Consider the following 19495-nt stretch of genomic DNA (forward strand, 5'->3'; position numbering starts at 1 on the left):
ATCCTCTCTTAGCCTCTGTGTCTGGCTTTTTTCTGTTAATCTAAAGATGCCACCACAGCAGAGTCAAAGAGGTCCACACGGACCCTCCCATGCACACCTTGTATCCATCAGGCTTGGGATCCTCCTGCTAGAAAGGTCCAGTGCTGTTGTGAGTGACGGTGGGGGTGCCTATTCCTTTGGGGGTGTCCCTTTACCCTTCAGCATGCTGGAGACTTAGAATCAGCAAACACTTCTTTTTTTTTTTTTTTTTTTTTTTGAGACAAAGTCTCGCTCTGTCACCCAGGCTGGAGTGGCACGATCTTGGCTCACTACAACCTCCGTCTCCTAGGTTCAGGCAATCCTCCCACCTCACCCTCCCGAGTAACTGGGATTACAGGCGCATGCCACCACGCCCAGCTAATATTTGTATTTTTAGTAGAGACATGGTTTCACCATGTTGGCCAGGCTGGTCTCAAACTCCTGTCCTCAAGTGATCTGCCTGCCTCGGCTTCCCAAAATGTTGGAATTACAGGCGTGAGCCACCGCGTCCGGCCTAGAATCAGCAAACACTTTTTTGAGTGCTTTCTACGTGCCAGGCCCTGCTCTGGATGCTTTTCATAAAGTATCTCATTTAATCATCACAAGACATTGGGAGGGATTATTCTGCCTGTGTTAGACAAACGAGCCAATCGGAGCTCAGAGAGATTAAGTAACTGCCCAAGGTCACACAGCAGTGTTGGAGGCAGGATCTGAGCCCTGCTCTTGCTGAAATGAGAGTTCATGGTCTGTCAGCATCACTTCATGCTGATCAACAGGGCTTACTGGTACTTAGGGAGCGGGGTGGGAGGAAGAAAAAATAGCTTCTCGTTTTATTTAAGGAAAAAACCACAAAAAGATCCCTTCCCTTGCATACACACAGGGAGGTATAGCAAAAGGGATTGGAGGCGAGGTCAGTAAATGGATGGCCTGCTGCCAATCAAGCCCCAGGGCTCTTGGCCATGAGGCCCCTTGGCCACCTCCTGCGGTGATGGTGCCGGCGCCATGCAGAGCCAGCATAAACAAGTCCTTGACCGAGTGAGAGCCCTGGCCCCGTGAGGCCTGGCCTAAGCGTGTAGTTATCTCTGCAAAGCAGAGCACCCTTAATTAACTGACTAATTGTTCTTTCCTGCTTGGAATATGAGTTGGTTTGCTTTGGGCTTTTTCTGGGACTTGGAGAAATCTGTCTCCCAGTAATGAATTACTCCTCTAGTCCGAAGGTCCAATGGCTGGAAGAAGACAGGTTTCTCGGAGAGAGCTGACTGGGTTTCCTCCTTTCCCCTCCTAATACAACATATCTGTTCCCAGAGTCCAACAGCTCCACTGCCACAGAATTCTTGATCTAGCACAAGCTGTGCCCCAGGCTCCCCATCTTATGATTCGCTAGGGCAGAAAATGCAGTTCCAGAGCCCCATGAGCCCCTGAGCAGCCTCAGTGCTGACTTTAGGGAGGTTCCCTGAGAGGGGAGGGCCAGGAGTAGAGACTGGGCTGGGAGCTTTCCTTCCTCCAGGCACTGTCTCCTCTACTGTGTTTGCAACATCCTAGAGATTTAGGAAGCAGATGGTTTGGAGGTATAATTCCTAAAATAAATAACCAGACACCTTTCTCCCTCTATTTCCTTTTCTTCCATCACTTAGAAGACAACAGTCTCCCAGCAAAATGTTGCAAGCAGCACAGGCTCAGGAATGGACAGACTGGCAGGCAAGGTACAATGAAGGAACTCAACGGGAGCTTGGGAGACAGTGAGTCTAAGAAGAACCTTGTCTTTCTAGAAGGCCCAAAGTACCCTCCCCACCAGCCACTGGCTCTTCAGGGCTGTCACTGTGTGCAGCAGGATGGGGAGGGGACGGGTCAAAAGGGGAAGGGATAGGTATTCATGACCCATTCGTAGACCTGGGCAGGGTCAGCAGGAGTCATGGTGGGGCGGGAGGGTGGCAGGTAGCTAGTGATCAGGAAACGCTGATGGGACAGCATCTTGGAAGGGTTGGTCTGGATCTCAAAACATCTCCAACTCCTTCTGCATGCTCTGCTCACACAGACCCTGGCTCCTGGGCTGGGAAGGGGCTTCAGAGAGCTGCAGGCCTGTCCTGTACCTTTTCCTTCAGACTGTGGCACTTGCTAAGAAAAAGTATGCGCTGCATCCCACCGTGACACCAGCAACCTCTTAGTCTCTTGTTGGAACAGAGCGTTTGAGGCGGAGTTCATTGGGCACTCCCCTGGGGAGCCCTGGCATTTATAGCATCAAGAAAGTAGGTGGTAGAGATGGATTGGGGATCTGTCCCAGGTACCACCCAGGGGCACGCTCATTACCTCGAAGTCCAGGTAATCCAGGGATGCCAGGCCTGCCTTCCTTTCCTTCATCCCCCTGATCACCTTTGGGTCCTGGTGGTCCTGGAAAGGCAAAAACAGCACTGAAGTTAGGGGGCTCCCTTCTGGAACAGGACCAGGTCATCTGTAGAGGAAACAAAATGCCCTCTCTGAGGAGAGGAAGGGGCAGCATTAGCTTTGGAAACTCACAGGAAACCCCCAGCCCAGTCTTGGGGGGCATCAGGAAAGTCTTCCTGGAAGAAGTAATATCCAAAGTGAAATCTCAAAGAGAAACAGGAGTTAGCTAAGTAAACAGAGGGGTGGGAGAGGGACACACACACACTGAATATGTGTGTCCCCTCCCAAAACCATATGTGGAATCCCTAATCCCCAGTGTGACAGTTTTAAGAGGTGGGGTCTTTGGGAGGTGATGAGGCTTTGATGAAGTCACGGGGGTCAGCCCACATGGGGTTAGTGGTTTTATAAGAAAAGACACCAGGGAGTTCTCTCTCTCTCTCAAACAGATACAGCAAGAAGGCAGCAGTCTGCACACCAGGAGGAGAGTCCTCACCAGAACCCAGCCCTGCCACACCCTGATCCTGGACTTTCAGCCTCCAGAGCTGTGAGAAATAAATGCCTGTTGTTTCAGCAGCTCAGTCTATGGTATTTTGTTGTGGCAGCCTGGGCTAAGAGTGAAAAGGGACAGTTCCAGGCAGAGGGAACAATCCCTACAAAGGCTGAAAATGAAGACAGAGATAGTAAGCCACAGTGGGATAAAAGATGGGGGACACACTGGGATGAGAAAGTGGGGCTCTTAGAGACCCGGCCTGAGTGTTGGACTCAGCCCCTCCTGAGGGCACCAGAGGCCACAGAGGTGCCTGAGAGAAGAGCTCAACCAGATCTGCACATGAGGAAGACGGCTCAGGCTGCAGTGTGAGAACAGGAGGGAGGCCGAGGCAGAGCCTTCAGTCCAGCCAGGTGGGAGGTGAGACCCCTGGATGAGGAGTGCGGCCATCAGAGGGATGTCAGGGACACATACAAAAGCTGCTCAGGAAGTAGAAGAGACTGACTTTGGTGAAAGTTGGGGAGGAAGAGGCCAGCGTCATGCTCAGATGTCTGGCTTTTGCACTTGGATGGAAGAGGGGTTTCTAATCTCTCCCGAGTGGGGCTGCCCTCCAGGCTGGGTCTCCCATGTGGCAGGGATTCTGTCATACGTGATTGGATACGGTCCCCATGACAATGCCGTGTGCTGCAGTTACTCATCTGAGACCACACAGGCGGCGAGTGAGTGAGGCAGCTGTTGTTTCAACCCACATGTGACCTGCCCACGTCCACTCTGCAACACCCACAGGGCTAGACATCTCACCAGTTGCAGAATCTTCTTGCCAGCCATTGTCGCACCTGCTGTTCCCAAGCTAGTGAGCCCATGAGCCCTCCCTGCCAACCTCCTCGTCACTACCAGCTCTAAGGTGGCTCACTGCCCCCTCCTCGCAAAACCCTCTCTGACCCAGTGTGCTGAAAGTTAGTGTGAGCTGCTTGAATGCATGTGCTTGGTGCCATTTGACAAGTAATCTCACCCTGCCTTGTCCTCTTGTCATAGTGACTGTGTCCCATCTTTCCTAAGAAAATTGCCAGCTTCCTGAGACAGGACCACACCCTTTACATCCCTATACCTGCTGTGAAGACTCAGACTCCAAGCTCTCACCTCCCGCTGCTTTTCAAGAGAAAACAAGGACCATGGGGCCGGGTGTAGTGGCTCACGCCCGTAATCCAGCACTTTGGGAGGCCGAGGAGGGTGGATCACCTGAGGTCAGGAGTTCGAGGCCAGCCTGGCCAACATGGTGAAATCCCGTCTCTACTAAAAATACAAAAATTAGCCAGGCGTGGTGGTGGGCGCCTGTAATCCCAGCTACTCTGGAGGCTGAGCAGGAGAATCGCCTGAATCCGGGAGGCAGAGGCTGCCGTGAGCCGAGATTGCGCCATTACACTCCAACATGGGTGACAAAAGTGAAACTCTGTCTCCAAAAAAAAGAAAGAAGAAAGAAAAGAAAAGGAGGACCATGAAAAGCGGCCTTTATAGTGTCCCTACCCCCTTAAATTCATGTCTACCAGGAACCTCAGAATATGACTTTATTTGGAAATAGTGTCTTTGCAGACATAATTAGTTAAGATGAGGTGATATTGGGGTAAGGCAGGCCTCAGTGCAATGGCTGGTGTCCTTATAAGAAGGGAAAACAGAGACACAGAGATATGAGAGCACATGTGGCAACAGAGACAGAGATTGGAGTGATGCATTCCCAAGCCAAGAAACACCAAGAATTGCCAGCAAGCACCAGCGGCTGGGAAGGGCCAAGGAAGGGTCCTCCCACTGAGCTTTCAGAGGGAACGTGGCCCTGTGGATACCTTGATTTCAGACTTCGAGTCTCCAGAACTGTGAGAAAATAAGCTTCTGTTAAACCACCAAGTTTATGATGCTTTGTTATGGCAGCCCCAGGAAATCGAAACACACAGACCCACAGTCCAGCAGTAACGTCTTGCACAATAAATATTTGATGAATGAATGAGTATATAAGATCAGAAGGTGTTAATAATACATACAAAACAATCAGCCAGCCAAGATTGAGATGTACTGATAACGCCCTCACACTGGCACTGTCCTCAGACCTAACCAAACTTGACAGACATTTAATAATTCCATGGCACGCACGCAGGGAAAAAAGTAGTCAACAATTCTTCAATTCACAAGTAATACAGATGATTTAAGAAGGACTAGATTTTGTGATCCCAGTTTTCAGACCACATGATTGAGTCAGAGAACCTGTTGGAAACAGACCAAAGATGGCCCAGAAACGAAGGGCGGAGTCAGGAAGCAAATGCGTTCCACTACCCCTTCCCAGCGATCTCCCCTTAAGGCCAAGGCCAAGGCTGCAGCAAAGGGAACTGGGAGAGGGTGCCTGGATCTCTGATGCTGGGCTGGATGCCCACCCCGTTCTCTCTTCTCTGCCTCCACCACCCCGGGTTCTCCAGGAACCGAGCTGGTCACAGATGCAAGGGACTGCACCCTCCAATTTCACCTGCCCCTCAGATGCAGGTGCAACCTGCAGAGGGGTCTTCCCAGGAGTCACTCTCGCCAAGGGAGGATGCTGCCCAAAGACCCTGATGTAGGGCCTCTGGGTGGTAGACATCATCTGGAAGGTGGGCATTGAGTATGGATATTGAGTCTTGGGTTCTAGTTCTGATTCTATTAAATGTGCAGTTGTAGTGAGGACTGAGTGGATTCAGTGGCATGATGACTAGAGAAGGGCTTCAAAGCCTTGAGTGAGGGGGGCCATCCCGATCGCCTCACTCTGCATAACGCCTCCTCACTTTGCATAACACCTCCTCAGAACCATTATAGGATGACAACTTCCGGGTATTCCAAGCGCACCTGAAATCACCCTGTGGAGTTTGGCTGGGTCATCCAAGGAGAGGCAGGGCTCAAGAACATGCTACAGATGGATTTTTTTTTAAACATAACTATGTGGTTATGAAGGTCTTTACTGGAGATTAACTGGGAAGAAGGTGGGGTGGGCAGTAAAGGTGGGCACCAATTCCCAAGCCTTCATCACATCCTCAGGTGGTACAGGCCTGGCTGACTCAGAAGGGCTGATGATTTGGCCAGAGCCTTGAGGGGCCAAGCTGCCAGGGGCTCCGAGGACCAAGTGATCTTTAAATCACTGATGCTGCCTGTAGGTGAAGCAATCTCAGGATTTGACTTTTTAGTGTGTTTACTGACACTATCCTTTCTTCAGAAACCCAAGCTGGAAATCCTGAGCCTGCTCTGATTCTTCTTTCCTGTCCCCCTTTTACATCCCTTTCCAGCTACATGCATCTGTGATTCGAGGCTTCTCATAAAGGAAGGTCTTTCTCATGTCTCCACCTCCTTCCTCACTGCCTCCACCCTCGTCAGGTCCTTATGGCCTGGCTCTAAGAACCTCCCTGTCTCCGTCTCTCTCCAGCCCATGTGTGCCTTGCTGTCTGATCCATTTCTCTGAAACAACAAAGCAACCAAAGGGACTCAGAGCACAGGAAGGCCCCTCACTGCACCACAGGCGCAGCTTCCCCTGTCAAAGCCCCTGCAGATCACTCACGATCTGACCCCTTCTGCTGCAAACTTACAGCTCAGTGCTCATGGTCACCAACTTTCCTCCACCTCTGCACAAACGCTCTCCTCATAGTGTCCCTGAACATTAGCCAAATCCTAAGAGTCCAGTCCCTCTTAGTCCTGAGACTGCCTTCATGCCCACTGATTTGGTTTGGCTGTGTCCCCATGCAAATCTCATCTTGAACTGTAGCTCTCATAATTCCCATGTGTTGTGGGAGGGACTCAGTGGGAGGTAACTGAATCATGGGGGTGGGTCTTTCCCTTGCTGTTCTCGTGATAGTGAATAAGTCTCATGAGGTCTGATGGTTTTATAAAGGGGAGTTCTGCACACACTCTCTTGCCTGCTGCCATGTAAGATGTGCCTTTGCTCCTCCTTCGCCTCCTGCCATGATTGTGAGGCCTCCTTAGCCATGTGGACTGTGAGTCCATTAAACCTCTTTTTCTTTATAAATTACCCAATCTCAGGTATGTCTTTATTAGCAGTGTGAGAACAGACGAATACACCCACCCTTCTGGTCTCTTAGTGTACCATGGGCACAGCCCCCAAATCTCAGAGCTAGAAGGAGGTGGGGGAGATCCTCATGCACAATGCCCCTGTGGGAGCACCCGGAGCCTGGTCAGGTGACCTCTGCCCACTCCCTGGGCACTATCCCCCACCTTGAACTGTGGTTCCCAAGGAGGACAGAACCTTCTGTAGGGCACTGTCTGCGGCCTGTGCCTTGCACACGCCCAGCAAACAATCAGGATCTGAAGAATGACTAACGTGTAGTAGCAGAAGTGCCATGACATCTGTTGTTCCAAGAGGTACGAGGTGAGCTTTTTCACTTCTCAACTTTCTACACCATCCCATTTCTCATCTCTTCTGTCACCAAGGCAGGCCAGGGCATGGAGGTGGCTGGGACAAGGAGGAGCAGGGTCCTGGGGTCCCTGCTCAGGCTTTGTCCACTCATCTAGCCCACTCCCCTCATGCTCCCCCCAGTGCAGTTGCTCCCACCAGAAACATCTTCCCAATGGGACGAAGGGTCTGGGACCAGGCATTCAGGAGAAGCACCGGGGTTTTCCTGGGGATCAGCCAACGAGGGGAAACCCACGCCTTCTCCCTTCCCTGATCCCAGAACACATGATGGGGTAGGGGACCTGCGTGGGCTGGAATCCAGGAACTGATGTGCCAAGAGCAAATTATGAGGACAGCTGATGAGCCTGGCCTGGAGCCAGCAGTACAGTCAAAACCACCCCCAGAACCATGCTAACCACAGGCCAGCTGACAGGGTAGAGTGGCTCAGCAAACGGCTCCACTTCCAGTACCCTCGAGTCACCAGGGCCTGGATTCTGAGCCCCTATCACCTTTACAATTGTGAGGTCTCTTTTTTTCATCATTTAAGGCATCTCTCTGTGACCCTGAGAAGTGGACAAGGCAGGCACTGTCAGCCCCATTTCACAGCCGAGGAGACTCAGGCCCAGAAAGGTGCTGGGACTGCCTTTGCTACGGTCCTCCGAGCCCCCAAGGGAGGGTGGTGGGCGGGGCTGGGGGCAACTCCACCCGCTTCCCAGCAGAGTCTGTGTGGAAGGAGAGATGAGAGCTTGGCTCACCATACAACGTCCCAGGGACCTCAGCCCAGGCCATGCTCCCCAGCCCTCAGTAGAGCAGAAAGGCCACTTGACCTGTCACTCCACTCAGAGATGTTCCCCACTTTCAGCAGGCCCCTACTACCCAGAAACCAGAGTCCCAGCATTAGCCTGGAATCCAAAGCCCCACTCTGTGACGTCATCCCTTTATAAATATTTGCTGAACTGGATTCTCTAATAGATTGTGTTTTTTCTCACGAAATCAGCCCACAGACAAATCTGCTTTGCGAACTTGTTTTCATGAATCCAGAGATGTATTTTTTTTGTCCCAGCCAGGTCACTGGATGGTTTTGTGACTTCAGCCAATCATCTCCCCTCTCTGGCCTCAGGATCCTCAACTACAAAACAAAAAGAGTGGACTGGATGATTTCAGATGTATTGCCACTCCATCCAAATGCTGCGATTCCAGAAAACCTGCATCCTTGCCAAAGAGAGCCATCTGAATGTGACTTTGTTCAGGTTTCCCCTTCTGGGCTGCCTCTCCTCTGTGGTTACCTTTCCCCTTCTGGGCTGCCTCCCCTCTCTGGTTACCTTTCCCCTCCTGGGCTGCTTCTCCTCTGTGATGATCTAAGTTCTCTGCTTCTTTCAAACCCACAGGCAGATTTCAACAGACCTGATTAATGCTAAAAATCCAAAACAGAAAATAGAACCCCCACTGCAGATATTCACAAGAGAAAAACTGGAGACAAAGCTCATCAAAAACTGTATAACAAAGTAAGAGAATAAAAACCATTTGGGTCAAGCTCAGGAATAATGTAAATAAGCTCATATTTGAAAAAATACACATAGTTGAGTATTTGTGACTTCTCAGCCAGGAAAGAGCAAAGCGTGAGAGTGTGGTGAGTGTATGTGTATATGTATGTGCATATATGTGTATGTGTATATGTGTTCATATGTATGTATATACATGTGCATGTGTGTGTACCTGCATGTTTGTATGTGCATATGTATACGTGTATGTGCAAACATGTGTACACATGGGTATGTGTGTTTATGTCTGTATATGTGCAGGTATGCATATATGTGTGTGTGTGTATGTTTGTGTGTGTATGTAGGTGTGGATGTGTGTGTGTTTAAAAACCTTAATAGAGGAACTAGACAAAGCTAGGGCAGAAAGGCCACTGCAGACAGCAGTATGGGAATGCCTGGAAGCTTTTCTAGTGACCTAGCCCTTGTTCAAAAGCCAGGGTAGAGTTTGGTCCCGTTAAGGCTGCATGATAAATACATTCAGATATACCAGCAGAAATCTTTTTAATAATAACCACCAGGCACCTGGCAACAGAGACAGGGAGGCAGGAAAGACCCTAGATGCAGTGGTGATAATGAGAGCGGGAGGCCCAAGCGCTGTCGAACTGTGAAGAGCCAGGAGCCCCAGTGCAGTGATCTGAGTGTTTGCATCCCTCCCGATTTCCTATGTTGCAACCTAATCACCAAGGCGATGGTATCAGGAGGCAGGGCCTTTGAGAAGTGATGAGTCAGGAGGGTGAGGCCCTTGTGAATGGGATCAGCATCCTTACAAAGAGGACTCCAGGGAGCTGCCCCATCCCTCCCACCAAGTGAGGACACAGCAAGAAGTCACCAACTATCAACCAGAAAGCTGGCCCCGAACAGGGCCCAACTCTGCTGGCCCCTGGATTTTGGACTGCCCAGTCCTAGAACTGTGAGCAATAAACCTCTGTTGCTTATAAATAGCCCAGTCTATGGTATTTTGTTATGGCAGCCTGAACAGATGGATACACCCATCAAGAATCCAAAGCTTAAAGACAAGAAAGCAGGACTAAGATGAAACTTTCAGTTCAACAGAACTGAGTGTAAAACTTAGTTGGAGGACCAAAGAAAGACTACATGGAGGATCCCACCAGAAGAACCATGGCAAATGAGTGACCCAGGGCAGTTTCAGTTTGAGCCAAGGAGATTGGACTTAGAAATGAAAGAACCCAGATGTGAAGTATCTGGGGAGGCCTGAGAGGGTACATTAGCAGGAGGCATGGTGACGTCTCTAGTCATGGTGACGTTCCTCTGGACGTCCCTTCCAGAGGAAGGGCCTGGAAAGTGCCTCAAATACAGGGAACACGCTTTCCTCTCTTCACTGCTTACAGCTCGGAAGCAAAATGCTTCCATCCCAACAACCAGGGTTTCTGGACCAGGCAGAGCCAATTTAGATCTTGGCTTTACCGCCTGCCAGTTGTCTAAGAAACAGTGGGAAGGCTATTCAGTCTCTCATCTATAAAGTGGGCAATAAGACCTTTTTGCAGGATGTGAGGATTCGTGGTCTTGAATGTCTATTTGAGAATTCATGTCTACAAAATGCCTGCCTCATTATAGGTCATAATTCACTGAATTGTTATTTAATACTTTTAGTTAGTTCCTGAACACTAATCCCTGCTAGGGGCAAGGGAGGTCAAGGAAAAGAGAAGACAGGAAAAGCTAAGATCCCAGGGGCATGTGTTTGGAAGAAGAAATTCTACCTCCTTCCCTCCTTTGATTTCTGGGATGTGAAGGCCCAAAGTGACCCAGGACCAGGAAACCAAACTGGGTAGGGGAAGCCTCTGATTGTCCAGCGTCAAGATTTAACAGTTGCTTTTACGAATATTGAGTCTCAGTTATGTGCATTGCACTCTTAATGCTGGGGGACACAGAGACACACAGATCCAGGTGGACTATGGGGTAACAGAATGAGAACCAGGCATTGGGCTTAAAGGTCCTGATCATTGAACTGTACACCTAAAAAGGCGGGATTTCATGGCATGTAAATTACACCTTATTAAACCTGGATCATTACCAGCCATGAGGCCTTGAGTAAGGCAGGGACTTCCTCCCTGAGCCTCAGTTGTTTTCCTGCCAAAATCCTACCCTGCCCTCTACAACATCTGCCTTAAACCACCTCATAGATTCTCCTCAGGTCCCATTTTAAAACAAAACAGGGTAACAAAAGGGCTGTGTAAACTGGAAAGGATGCAGACGGCCCCATCATTATACTTTCACTCTGATAAATGCAGAAACTCAAAAGAGGGAGACTTCAGGGAGCTAGAAAGGTTGGGGGGGTTCAGTAGGATTTGGGTGGGCGAGGAGGAGGAAAAAGAGGAAAAGGAGGAAAAGGCAGAGGAGGAAGAGGAAAAGGAGGGGAAAAAGAAGGAAGACAAAGAGGAGAAGGAAGAAGAGGAGGAGAAGGAGGAGGAAGAGGAGGGGGAGCAGGAGGAGGAAGATGAGGAGGAGGAAAACGAGGAAGATGAGGAGGATAAAGAGGAGCAGGGAAAGGAAGAGGAGAAGGAAGAAAGGGTGGAGGAGAAGGAGGAAGAGGAGAAAGAGGAGGAGGAGGAGGGGAAGGAAAAGGATAAGAAAGGGAAGAGGAGAGAGAAGAAGAGGAGAAGGAGGAGGGGAAGAAAGAGGAGGAGGAGGAAGAGGAGGAGGAGGGGAAGGAAGAAAAGGAGGAGAAGGAAGAAGGGGATGGGAAGAGGAAGAAGGGGATGGGAAGAGGAAGAGGGGGAAGAGGAGGGAATAGACAAGGAAGAGAAGGAGGAGGAGGAAGAGAAGGAGGAGGAGGAAGAGAAAGAGGAGAAGGAAGAGAAGAGGTGAAGGAGGAGGAGGAGGAGGGCCCTGCAGGTGCAGGAGCCTCTGGAGCACAGCTGTCAGTGGGGAAGGTGAGCTGTGCTTCCAGGGCAGTGACGAGATGTGCCCCACTAGACTGGATGCATCACCCACAGCAAGACCATGTATGGCCCTTGAGTTAAACAATTAAATATCTCGAGAACATCACATGTTTCTGGTTTCGTTTGAAACACAGGCAGACCTTGTCAACCTGGGCCCACCTTCCAGCCTGGCAAAAATGGGCTAGACCTGCCATAACCCTTAACACTCCCCTGACATTGCAGTCTCTACTCCTTGACATTGCTCACTGGCCTCTGCAGCAGTTCTCTCTGTGCCCCCTAGCATGAGAGGCAGTGGAAGAGAAGGCAGGCAGGACAGGATAGGAAAGCAATGGGAAGCACACTAGCTCTGGGATCAGAAAGGCCAGCATGTAAATGCTGGTCCATCACCTCCTGGCCCTGCGGCTGTGGGCAAGCTATGGAAGCTTCCCAAATCTCAGTGTGCTTGTCAATAAAATAGGGAAAATATCACTCCCTTGGAGAGCCATTGTTTTCAAAAGATGCCCACATGAGATACACCTGGCACAGTAGGTAACACATACTAGATGCTCGCAATGGTATTATTTGTGCTGATGGCAGACTAAGGAATTTCTAACGAATCCAGTGGGCCATGGGGAGCCACAGTGGGCTTTGAGCAGGGGGATGATTTGGGAGAAGTGCATTTCATGAAAGGTGTTTCTGATGGTGAGTGCAGCAGGAAGGAATTGGGGGAGGGAAGGGGACCAGTTTGTCAGGAGTGAAGAAAGGGAGTTGGGTCTCTTGATTCTATCATTTGTGGGCCCACAGCACGAGTACAATGGAGGCCCATACATTTTTGCATTTTTGCCATTATAGTTAAGATTACAAATGGACTGGCATTCCATAGTCCCAGCACTTTGGGAAACCAAGGTGGGAGGATCACTTGAGACCAGGAGTTCAAGACCAGCCTAGGCAACATAGCAAGACCTTATCTCTAAAAAAGTAATAATTTTTAAAAACTGGCCAGGTGTAGTGGCTCATGCCTGTAATCCCAGTATTTTGGGAGGCTGAGGCAGGAAGATCACCTGAGGTCAGGAGTTCGAGACCAGCCTGGCCAACATGGTGAAACTCTGTCTTCTACTAAAAATACAAAAATTAGCCAGGAGTGGTGGCACACACCTGTAATCCTAGCTTCTCAGAAGTCTGAGGCAGGAGAATCGCTTGAACCTGGGAGGTGGAGGTTGCAGTGAGCGAGATCATGCCACTGAACTCCAGCCTGAGCGACAGAGCGAGACTCCATCTCAAAAAAAAAAAAAAAAAAAAAAACACCAAACCAAAACAAAACAAAAAAACAAACAAAAAAATGTAGTGGGGCATGGCAGCGTGCACCTGTAGTCCTAACTACTTGGAAGGCTAAGGCAGGAGGATCACTTAAGCCCAGGAGTTCAAGGCTGCCATGATCACACCACTGCCCTCCAGCCTGGGCAACAGAGCCAGACCCCAACTTGAAAACAGAAAACAAAACGACAACAACAAAAACAGTTACAGGGCGCCTGTAGTCCCAGCTACTTGGGAGGCTGAGGCAGGAGAATGGCGTGAACCCGGGAGGTGGAGCTTGCAGTGAGCCGAGATCAAGCCACTACACTCCAGCCTGGGCTACAGAGCGAGACTCCGTCTCAAAAAACAAAAAACAAAACAAACAAACAAACAAAAAACAGTTACAAATGAAACCAGCTGATCTTTCAATGAAATACATTCTTTTGCCTAAATGAATAAGTCTTCGTAAGAGCCTAGAAGGCCAGGTTCAAGTTTGGAATTCTCTAACTCCAGATCTCCACCCTGGGAATGACACTAGAGGAGCCCCTCTCTACTCCCGGCCTGAGCCAGTTGTTCTGCCCCCAGCCTCAAGCTCTTGGAGGCTCCAGCACACCCATGCAAGCTGACCACCAGGCTCCCATTAGCCACAACTGGAGCAAACTCTCACACCTAGAAGAGTGGCCACTGAATCTGCTCTCTACCCGAGGGAGGTTTACCTGGGAAGAGACCTGTGCAAGCCCTGGAAGTGGGTACATGCCATTTGGGCAGAAAATTACCGAGTCCTGTAGGGCAAGACTTAGAGAGTATGGGCTGGGAATGGCAAGTGCACTTGGGGATGGGGTGGGGGTGGGGTACTCCTGGGTCCTTGGGGAGGGGCGTGCAGGAGGAAGACCCCATCAGTAGGGGCCGTGGGTGGAGGCAGCAAGGGCCTGGCGGTACCTTTCGCGAGGGAGATGTTCCGCAGTGCGATGGAGTGCTCCCAGTCCTTGAGGCGCAGGTCCTCGGTGACCGCGTTGAGCATGGCCAGCTCCTGCTTCAGCTGCAGCTCCATGCCCACGTGCGCCAGGCGCAGGCGGCGCGTGTCCTCGCTGGCGTTGCTCACCAGCACCCGCAGGTCCTGCAGCCGAGTGCGGTGGAGGGCCACGTCGTAGGACAGGCTGTGGTTGAGGCCGCGCAGCACGCCGCCCACGTCGGCCAGCTCCTCACCCAGGATGCCCACCCTGCGTGCCAGCCCGTCCAGCAGGCCCGCGTGGCGCCTCAGCAGCAGCTGGCTACTGTTGCTCTCCACCTGCAGCTGGTAGAGCTCCAGCTGCGCCGTGTCGCTCTGCTGGCCCGTGCGGTCCCGCAGCAGGGCCACCGCCTGCTCGGTCTGCACCGCCTGCGCCTGCAGCCCCCACAGCGCGCCCTCCAGCCGCTGCACTGCGCCCGCCAGCGCCAGCAACGAGTCTGACTGGTTCTGCAGCGCGTCCTGCACCTTCCACACCTGCTCCGTCAGGTCCGCTTGCAGCGGAGCCTGCAGCAGCCGCAGCTGCAAGTCCCGGAAGCTCTCATTCAGCCGGTTCACATTGCGAGTCAGGGCCTTCAGGTCGTCAGGGGAGCTGCGAGGCCTGGACACTGCGGAGGAGGAAGAGGGGAGACGTGAGCACCGCTGGGGAGGAAGACCCCGGGTGACAAGAGGGGAACCCAGTCAGAGCCTGGCATGCAGTAGGTGCTCAATAAATAATAGATGAATAAAAAGCAGAGGTGGTGTGCTGAGTGCTTTACTAGATCCCAGGTATTGTGCTAAACCAGTGGTCCCCAAACCTGCCTGCACATTAGATTACCTGGCTAGGTGTCTCACCTGCAGAAATTGTGATTGAATTGGTGTGCGGTGTTACCTGGGCTTTGGAATTTTTAGAAGATCCAGAAGTAATTCTAAGGTGCAGACAAGTTTGTGAGCTGCTGTTCTAGTGTAACTATCATAGGTTGATTCAGTGGACCCCTAGGAAACTGCCAGTTGCGAATGTTGAAAAGCAGTTGCATATCAGCAGTTTCATGTAGGTCAGCTTAAGATGTTGGGTGGTGTTATCCTCTCAACTTTAGAGGGTGGGTACCTGCTGCAATCTGAATAAGCCCCCCAAAATTCGAATGTGGAAACTTAATCACCAAAGTCATAGTAAGAGAGGGGGTCTTTAGGAGGTGATTGAGTCACGAGGGCAGAGCCCTCGCGTATTAGATTAGCAACTTTTTAAAAGAGGTTTGAGGGAGTTGTTTGCCCTTCTTGCCACATGAGGACACATAGAAGGCACCATCCATGAGAAACAGGCCCTCACCAGACATGAATCTGCTGGCACCTTTATCTTGGACTTCCCAGCCTCCAGAACCATGAGCAATACATTTGTTGTTTATAAATTACCCAGTCTACAGTATTTTGTTATAGCAGCCTGAACAGACTAAGACAGTACCATTCTTATCCCCTTTTAGAGCTATTAGCATTGCCCAGTGTAAAAATTTACAGCAAGTAAACCTTAACTAAGAATGCTTGCTCCAGAGCCTGGGGGCTTCCCCTCAGGTCAGCTCCAGGACTGCCTAAAGGAAGAGCACCCCAGCAGCAGACTCAGCCAGGCTCAAGGCCGCCGTGTCTATTTTCTGGCCTCCTGAGTTCAGGGCCCTTGCCCTTCTGCTCACGTGCTGTGCCAACAGCCTGTCTGGGTGTTCTCCGAGTGTTCTCACGACTTCTGATAAGCCACAGTGTCTCCTGGAGCTCCAGGGGCATCATGAGAAGAAACTGACATGAAATTATCAAGCTTTCCATTCTCCAACAGCCCTGTCTCAATACTTGTCACCCAATCAGAGTCCATGATTGGACAGACACAATCCAATGAAGACTGCTTTTATATTGATATGCTCCTTCTCTGCGTCTTCTACTTCTTTGTGTTGTTTGTTTGTTGTGTTTTTTGTTTTCGTTTTGTTTTGTTTTTTGAGACAGAGTCTCACTCTGTTGCTGTTGCCAGGTTGGAATGCAGTGGTGCAATCTTGGCTCACTGCAACCTCCGCCTCCCAGGTTCAAGTGATTCTCCTGCCTCGGCCTCCCAAGTAGCTGGGACTACAGGTGCATGCCACCACTCCCAGCTAATTTTTGTATTTTAATAGAGATGGGATTGCACCATGTTGGCCGGGATGGTCTCGATCTCTTGACCTCGTGATCTGCCCACCTTGGCCTCCCGAAGTGTTGGGATTACAGGTGTGAGCCACTGCACCCGGCCCTACTTCTTCTTCTAGATCCTCTATTTCCTCTTCAGCAAAAAACCCATCCCAGTGATCCCCCACCCCTTCCTCTTGGAGGGTTCCCTTTTCTTGGTTATAAGCAGCTATTGCATAATACTAAGAACAGTGATGTGTGTCTTCATCGTTAGAATCTAGCATCCTTGTATCTCCTGGGAGGTCGTGGACTATTCTGACTCTGGTATGCTACAAATCCTGAGTGGGGAAGTCTAGGGATGCTCATTGTCTGTTAGTTGTGTCCTGTCCATGGCTGTTCCCCACTCTGCTCTGCATACCACAGAAAGGGAAATAAGGCCTGGTGGTGGGATAGGTAGGAGGTGGGGGCAGATGAGGCACAGAACAAATTCCGCCTTGAAAATCTTGGATGTAACTGGGGAACTTGGTACACAGCTTGTTCAAACAATGAGAAAAATCAGACAGAATAAGTTCTCATCCAGAACTTCACATTGAGAAGGAGGGATATAGGTTGTGAGGGCTCTCTAGCCATGGAAAGACCAGCTGTTACAATCTTTCAGTGATGCTTCTGGAAGCACACGGCATTTGTGGTGGCCACCCTGGAGGAGATAAGTCATTCCAGCTTAGGCTCAGAGGCTTACAGGGCTGAAGGGGTCTTGGAGCCTTGCCTCGACTTCTCCCCAACCCAGCACTTTAATCTAAGAAGGTCACATTGCAAAAGGGTCTTGGCACCCCTGCTTACACCAGTCTCTCCATCTTCAGTTAGTGCTGACTGTCAGAATTTTCTGTATTCTGTTCAGACTTAGAATTTGCCTCCTTGTATTCAATTAGGAAAAGAGGAAGTCAAATTGTCCCTGTTTGCAGATGACATGATTGTATATTTAGAAAACCCCATCATCTCAGCCCAAAATCTCCTTAAGCTGATAAGCAACTTCAGCAAAATCTCAGGATACAAAATCAATGCGCAAAAATCACAAGCATTCCTATACACCAATAACAGACAAATAGAAAGCCAAATCATGAGTATACTCCCATCACAATTGCTACAAAGAGAATAAAATACCTAGGAATCCAACTTACAAGGGATGTGAAGGACCTCTTCAAGGAGAACTACAAACCACTGCTCAACAAAATAAAAGAGGACACAAACAAATGGAAGAACATTCCATGCTCATGAATAGGAAGAATCAATATTGTGAAAATGGCCACACTGCCCAAGGTAATTTATAGATTCAATGCCATCCCCATCAAGCTACCAATGACTTTCTTCACACAACTGGAAAAAACTACTTTAAAGTTCACGTGGAACCAAAAAAGAGCCCGTATTGCCAAGACAATCCTAAGCAAAAAGAACAAAGCTGGAGGCATCACGCCACCTGACTTCAAACTACACTATAAGGCTACAGTAACCAAAACAGCATGGTACTGGTACCAAAACAGAGATATAGACCAATGGAACAGAGCAGACACCTCAGAAATAACACCACACATCTACAATCATCTGATCTTTGACAAACCTGACAAAAACAAGAAATGGGGAAAGGATTCCCTATTTAAAAAATGGTGCTGGGAAAACTGGCTAGCCATATGTAGAAGGCTGAAATGGGATCCCTTCCTTACACCTTATACAAAAATTAATTCAAGACAGATTAAAGACTTAAATGTTACCTAAAACCATAAAAACCCTAGAAGAAAACCTACGCAATACCATTCAGGACATAGGCATGGGCAAGGACTTCATGACTAAAACACCAAAAGCAATGGCAACAAAAGCCAAAATAGACAAATGGGATCTGCTCAGGGTGAGCAGGCAACCTACAGAATGGGAGAACATTTTTGCAATCTACTCATCTGACAAAGGGCTAATATCCAGAATCTACAAAGAACTCAAACAAATTTACAAGAAAAAAAACAAAACACCTCATCAAAAAGTGGGCAAAGGATATGAACAGACACTTCTCAAAAGAAGACATCTATGCAGCCAACAGACAGGTGAAAAAATGCTCACCATCACTGGTCATCAGAGAAATGCAAATGAAAACCACAATGAGATATGATCTCATGCCAGTTAGAATGGCAATCATTAAAAAGTCAGGAAACAACAGATGCTGGAGAGGATGTGGAGAAATAAGAATGCTTTTACACTGTTGGTGGGAGTGTAAATTAGTTCAACCATCGTGGAAGACAGTGTGGCTGTCCCTCAAGGATCTAGAGCTAGAAATACCATTTGACCCAGCAATGCCATTACTGGGTATACACCCAAAGATTATAAATCATGCTACTATAAAGAACATGCACATGTATGTTTATTGCAGCACTACTCACAATAGCAAAGACTTGGAACCAAGCCAAATGTCCATCAATGATAGACTGGATTAAGAAAATGTGGCACATATACACCATGGAATACTATGCAGCCATAAAAAAGGATGAGTTCATGTCCTTTGCAGGGACATGGATAAAGCTGGAAACCATCATTCTCAGCAAACTATCACAAGGACAGAAAACCAAACACTGCATGTTCTCACTCCTAGGTGGGAATTGAACAAGGAGATCACTTGGACACAGTGCAGGGAACATCACACACCGGGGCCTGTCAGGGGGTGGGGGACTGGGGGAGGGACAGCATTAGCAGATATACCTAATGTAAATGATGAGTTGATGTATGCAGCAAACCAACATGGCACATGTTGTATCAAACCTGCACGTTATGCACATGTACCCTAGAACTTCAAGTATAATAAAAAATTAATAAATAAAATAAATTAATAGAAGATGCTATCAGAGGATCACAAACACTGCCATATAATCTAGACCTTAACTATTTCCTATGGGATTTATTTAGTGCAGTTTGATCTCAAGTGTGAGATGGTAAGAATCCTGAGAGGTTTCTTTCAGGTAAGAAAACCTGAGAGGTAAGAATCTGAGAGGTTCTGAGAGGTTTGTGCCAGATATGCATTTAGATCTCTTGGGATGTAGGCTGGAGCTGGCCACGTATTGAGACAGGGCTGTTGGAGAATAAAAAGCCTGATAATTTCATGTCAGTCTCTTCTCATGATGTCCCTGGAGCTCCAAGAGGCACCACAGCTTATCAGAAGTTGTGAGAACAGTTCGAGTTTTGGTTCTCAAACTGGAACCTTGAGTTCTGGTTTTCAAACTGGGACCTTGAGTGACTAAGAGTAACAGGGCAACCTCCCAGATTGAAGCCCCAGGGCCAATTCAAGGACACATCTGCCTAGGGCCAAGACCCTGAAGTGGACAA

At 49.3% G+C, this 19495-nt stretch overlaps 1 protein-coding gene across 2 annotated transcripts in view; it reads right to left on the reverse strand.

The window, feature by feature from the left end:
* Positions 1-19495, reverse strand: part of SCARA5 (scavenger receptor class A member 5) — a 125930-nt gene that overhangs the window by 37441 nt on the left and 68994 nt on the right. For both annotated transcript variants that reach the window (XM_016959272.4, XM_024345099.3), the window contains 2 exons: positions 13954-14628; positions 2326-2406 (listed from right to left, as the gene is read on the reverse strand). In XM_016959272.4, the coding sequence (XP_016814761.3) occupies positions 2326-2406; positions 13954-14628 (756 nt within the window). The remainder of the gene's footprint in view (positions 1-2325; positions 2407-13953; positions 14629-19495) is intronic.

The sequence above is a fragment of the Pan troglodytes genome, chromosome 7 (assembly GCF_028858775.2).
Source record: "Pan troglodytes isolate AG18354 chromosome 7, NHGRI_mPanTro3-v2.0_pri, whole genome shotgun sequence".
In the NCBI taxonomy this organism is placed as follows: domain Eukaryota; kingdom Metazoa; phylum Chordata; class Mammalia; order Primates; family Hominidae; genus Pan; species Pan troglodytes.